At 41.2% G+C, this 6,000-nt stretch overlaps 1 protein-coding gene across 2 annotated transcripts in view; it reads right to left on the minus strand.

Moving 5' to 3' along the window:
* wwc3 (WWC family member 3) overlaps positions 1-5,127 on the minus strand; it is a 242,930-nt gene extending 237,803 nt beyond the window's left edge. For both annotated transcript variants that reach the window (XM_039743645.1, XM_039743644.1), the window contains exon 1: positions 4,747-5,127. In XM_039743645.1, the coding sequence (XP_039599579.1) occupies positions 4,747-4,892 (146 nt within the window). In that variant the 5' untranslated portion in view covers positions 4,893-5,127. The remainder of the gene's footprint in view (positions 1-4,746) is intronic.
* Between the last annotated feature and the right edge of the window lie 873 nt (positions 5,128-6,000).

Raw genomic sequence — 6,000 nt, forward strand, 5'->3', positions numbered from 1 at the left:
AATAACAGAAGCATCATCTAAAATCACCTCCTTGAACTCACATCCATTAGACTTCTGTTTACTAAATATTTTCCCATTTATCCATCATCGCTCATGAAGTATGGCCTCCATGCTACATCATGTCACTTCTAGTCTTCGTCTAACTGTAAAAATCTGCCACATTTAAATTTAGGCCTCCCTTTCTAGTGCTATGAGTCACATTTTAATGGTCTTCACTGGTGTCCCTCATTCTGAATGATCTCTCCTCATGTAAGTCTTAGTAATTTTAATGAAGGTGTAGTGGGATGGAAGGAGTCCTGAGTTCCCTTCTCGGGTCCTCCCTGCATGGAGTTTGCATGTTCTCCCCGTGTCTGCATGGGTTTCCTCCGGTTGCTCTGGTTTCCTCCCATGGTCCAAAGCCATGCAGGTTAGGTGCACTGGCGATCCTAACTTGTTTCTAGTCTGTGCTTGGTGTGTGTGTGTGTGTGTGTGTGCCCTACGAAGGGCTGGCGCTCTGCCCAGGAATTTGTTCCTGCCTTGCACCCTGTGTTGGCTGGGATTGGCTCCAGCAGACCCCCGTGACCCTGTGTTAGAATGTAGCGGGTTGGACAATGACTGACTGACTGGCTGTAGTGGGATGGCAGCACAATGTAAGTTTTGGGTTAAATAATAGCGATAAAGTGCCTTCCTCTGCACTAACTTATAATCAATGCAGCCCAAATGGTTAATTCTGAGAATTTTGGAAAATAAATGGATGGAATTGTTTTATGTAAATTGGGAATGAGTGCCGATTTTCTTTGCAGTCACTTAATTAGTGAGTAAAAGTAGAACTTAGGAGGAAGTAATAAACAAAAGTATAATAACTAATAACTACACGGTCCTAATATCTCATCAAGCCACTTCTTAAAGGTTGTCAGCAGTTCTGCTTTAAAAAAAACAAAACAAACAGTAGTTTATCCCATCTCATTTATTTATAAGCATGCTGGGTGGACATGATCAATGTTTGCCTTCCTGTATGAAATGAAGTTGGTTGTACATCCCGGGTTCAATGATGATGATGAATGCAATCTGTGTCTACTAGTCCCCATCCTGAATGCACTTTTTGCATGTAACAAGAGTGAAAACGGAAAAGAACGAGTCCAGCTTTGACATACGGGCCTATATATTTGTCAACTAGTAGAAATATCAGAGGTGGTTGACTTTTAGTCAAAGCTCTGCTACTTGAAACCCTTTCTTAATTCAGCTCAATGAAACTTTAAATGTAGTGTGTTAAATCATTGCTCTCAAAAATTATATCTGTTATCATTTCAGAGCTCTTGTTGTACAGAATTTTCTGTAACATGCAATACATACATTTAAAGCGTCTTAAACTGTCTTATCCCATTGGAAGTTGCAGGGCAAGAGCTATCTTAGTAACATCAGATGGGAGGATGGCAGCAGCCTGGGATGGGGCTGCAATATAAACATTTTTAGAAATAATTCAAAAAAATTAATGAAAATGGAGGGGCACTGGATATATCATGTGGAAGGGCTGATGGTACGAGGACCCATCTATATCCCCTGATATTCCTAAATAGAGAAAGGAGATGTCTAATTAAGCCAGCAATCTATGGCTAGACTGAAATCAAGCAGACACTCCTGTTCTTGCAGGGCCACGTTCAGTAAACTCTGTTATAAACTCTGAAACAGAAACACTTGGAAGGCAGAATTAGACTCTAATCCGAAGCTTGGCCACCACCACCATCATTCTCCAGATATTGTAAGCAGGGACAGTGTTCAAATACAGTATGTCCTCAAGCTAAAACGGCCACTAACATACTCTACAGATGATGCCTATTGCTGAAATAGCAATAATGTATGTTAACCTATTTCAAGTATCTGTCAGTTTAATTATGATGGAACTGTGGTGCAGTTGTCACTGCTACCATTTCACAGATCCAGCCTCCTGGGTTCAAGTCCTGTGTCCACTCATTCTCCTCGTTGAATGTGCATTGTGTTAAAAAAAAAAATATCACAAGCTAACGAGAATTGTATGACTTTTTTTTTTTTAAGAGTAAGGATATAGCGGGTTGGATAATGGATGGATGGATGGATGGATTCTGCTCATGAATCAAATGAACGGGAATCGAGCAGCTCGTTCTCAGGTAATGTTCTGTTCATGAATCAAATGAACAAGAATTTTATGACTTTTTCTCAGGTAACAATTCAAACTTGAAAGAATCACTGATTGACACAAGCCGGGTACAGCCAATGAACCATAAAAAAGTGTGTGCTAAAGTAAGGTTTAGAGCAAATAATTGTTAAAAAAAATAGAGTAATATACTTACAAGGTTCAGTTTTGTGACTAATTTGTTGAAGAAACAAAGGGGCATAAACATGTTACTTTTAATATTGTGTGTATATTCAGTTAAAAACAATTCCAATAGTGAATTTGCACAAAACAAAACCATTGATACATCCACCTTAGTAAAAGGACATTTGTGTGTCTGTCCACGTGCAATGTCTCCGTCATTCCAGCAGATGGCACATCACAAACATTTCTGGTAATAAAATGCACTGTAGCGGTCATTCCAACAGATGGTGCGTCAGAAGCATTAACACTGTTATATGAAAATACCAAATGGCATATAACAGAGAAACCTGCATTGCATTTGTCATTTAAACAGGTAGCGCATCACAAACTTTTGTATTAATTCATGTTATTATTACAAAAGTTTGAGATGCGCCATCCGCTGAATGACAAATGCAATGCATTTTATTACTAAATGAATTGCAAAATGCATTCCAATAGATCCATCCATCCATCCATCCATTTCCTAACCCACTGAATTCGAATACAGGGTCACGGGGGTCTGCTGGAGCCAATCCCAGCCAACACAGGGCACAAGGCAGGAACCAATCCTGGGCAGGGTGCCAACCCACCATTCCAATAGATGGTGCACTGCAAATGTTAATGCAGAGGTCTACATTGATTACTTAGATTTCAACCCTTCTTAGGCAGGTAGCACAGCCAGTTCTAATGTAAATGTGTTGCTACTGCACTGTACAGTACTTGTATTATGAATGAAAGAATTATCAGTGACAGAGTTATTGTTTGCCGATATCGATATAGCTTAAACTCAAAAGAATCATAAGTGAAGCAAGTTGAGACTCACGATTCAGGCAGTCATGTACTTTTAACATCTATCAGCCCCAGCGAAATGAAAAATGATGACAACATCTCATAAGACAAGGATGCGCTTTAACATTCCCTTTGAGCCCCACTGAAACGATTTACTCCACCTCAGGAATCAATTTGTAGGATTCATCAAAAAGTGTCATGCAAAAGGAACAAATCGTATGTGAGTGTACTAATGGGAGGCCGTATAGCTTATTAGTTATAATCTTGGGTGTAATTTATTAGTTAGTGTCTGGTCTATTTGGGTTGGCTTTGTGGAGAGTGTTGCTATATGAATAGAAGCAGGTTCAAAAAAGAAAAAAATGACTAGGATTTCCTAATGCACAAGGTTGTACATTAGATCTACACATTTGGTTTAAATGAGGGTAACTTAATTTGATTAAATGAAAATAGGTAACAATTTTATTAAGTAGATTCAACAACTTGTTTTTTCCAATAATATCTTGTAATAACAAAAGATGAGATTGTCAGAATTCCATATTGCTTATATGTTTGAATTACTTACTTCAATTAAATGAAAATAGCTGTGACAATTATTGTTAAGTAGATCCAATGAGTTATTTTTTTCAGTGCTTCTGAGAAAGAAGACAAATGCAGTGCTCTAAGGTTTAATTTAAACTTAGCAAATGATGGAGCGCTACGAGTACTAAGTAGTTCTGGGGAATGCAAACTGTCAAACTAAAATAACGAACCTGTGGCAGACAGGAGAACTGCCAGGATATCCATACTGGTCTTTGCCCTGAATCTTACTGGACGAGTCTGACAGCATTGATCGGAGCGAATCGAACTGCTGGTCAAGACTGGCGACGAAGGACACTGATGCACGAAAGCGGTGGTAAAATTGTTAAAGTGTCGGGGATATCGAAAACTAGATTATAAGCCCGTTATCTTGCTGCTGCAATCTGGTTCTTGAAAACCTGCTCTAAAATTAATTGTAATGGGGTGCTGTGTACATAGCGCTATAAAAAATACTGAATGATTTTGCGTAGCGTTGTCACCGTAAGGGGGGCTGGATTTAAACTCGTCTGGATCATTTAACTAACCCCCTTTCTGCTCTTTAGTTTACACTGCCAAGTGACAGAAAGATACAAACCAGTCCGGACGACAGCTAAAGGGGGCTCGATCTCTTACGTCCTATGGTTTCCACGGACATGACTTCGGACGCCACAGCGGGTCACTTAAGTTTACATTCTGTACAGACGAGGACAGTGACATTTCAGTGAAGCTTACAAGATAAATTTGCACAAGATACAGGCTGTTGTGCGCTGCCGATACGTGCTCGCACTTCCAGCGGAGTGGGCAGCTGGAATGGCAGTCGCGATGTGGCTGAAACATCTGACAGGGCTGGCTGCGTGCCTAACCGAGATGCACGTCGGATCAGCCTTCGACCACAGCGACCCAGCTGCTTGCCACTCTCCAGTTCACACATACCTCCTTTCTGTATGTTTACAAAAATCCCCCGTCGCCCTAAAGGGGATGTTATCCGATATGAGGTGCTCGCTACCCGAAGTTGAGCTCCGCATCTGCCCATCCCATCCCATCCCACACAATGCAGCGCAGGAGAGCGAGTCTTAATTCTTCACACTCACCTGTCCCGGGGATCGATCCACGAAGTCTGCCGGGTGTTGTGATCGATGTAAAACACCCGACCGTCATAATCCCGAGCTTCCTCCCATCCGGCAGGCAGCGGCAGCTCCGGACTCCCCCTCCGCTTGCTGTTGCTCACCCAGGGCATAGTTCTGATGGGGAAAGCCGGGGCCCCCCTCTGCCTCCTCTCCAAAACTGAAGCGCCAGCACTCTTAATTCATCACTCGATCTCTAACTACATGTGGGGTGGAGGACAATGGGCTTTCAAAAGGAAATCGCAGCGACGGGGCAAGCTCCTTATCATCCGACATCAACTTCCACGATATTTACTACAGCTCTCATAACTTTTCGCTCCGCTCCTCCATGTTGGTCTCTCCAGCCATTTTTCATTCCATTGTGTCCATATTTGGGCAAAGGCTATTTGCATAAGGGATACCCACGGGCGAATAGCTTATTAATACGGGTATAAATGGTCCAATGAGAAAAAAGACGGCGAAGTGGGCTCGGAGAAAGAGCTTGGAGAATCGCGAATTCGAGGGACTGAGAACGCGCCGGCACCAAGCTGCGGGAGTTTAAACAAAGCTCCATTTCAGCAAAGAAATCAGAAACGTGAAGCTAAAAATGTCATCGCAGTTCGCGTGTATGAGTCTTTAATAGAAGGATCGCGTTTTAATCCTTTGTAGTCTTAGTCAGAAAAATGATATAAAGAGTGTGCCTCACTGAAACGTAACTTTATATTGCAAAGCATCTATTAGGAAAAGTTTGAAATGACTCGATGAAAAGATGATGAGTATCATTTCGCATGATTAGGCGTATGTTGTGATCTATGATGTAACCGCTTTAACCAATCCTATCAATTTAAGCAATTTAATAGTAAAGAATCTTACGGTAAAATGAAAGTGAATGAATTATCCTCAGCAACTATCAGCAAGCCGCCAGTGACCACAAATGTGTACTTTTTGTAAAATTTAAATGACAAGCTCTCGAAAAAATGTTTCCCTTTTATCCATAGTATGCAGTATTTATTCCGATTTATCAACGTCTTAGTTTCAAATGTCTTTCTTAAACCTGCAAGTACTGGAGAGGGTTCTTCAGATATTCTGGATTTCCCCCAGTTTTCCAGAGAAGCATAGGTTTGCATTAAACGAAGACTCTAAATTGGTTGACATATGTGACCAAGCCCTGGATTGGACATCCAGGGTTTACAAACGTCCCAGAATTCTCCAAGACGGATGTAAAGATGAGTAAATGAAATG

The sequence above is a fragment of the Polypterus senegalus genome, chromosome 2 (assembly GCF_016835505.1).
Source record: "Polypterus senegalus isolate Bchr_013 chromosome 2, ASM1683550v1, whole genome shotgun sequence".
NCBI classification, from domain to species: domain Eukaryota; kingdom Metazoa; phylum Chordata; class Cladistia; order Polypteriformes; family Polypteridae; genus Polypterus; species Polypterus senegalus.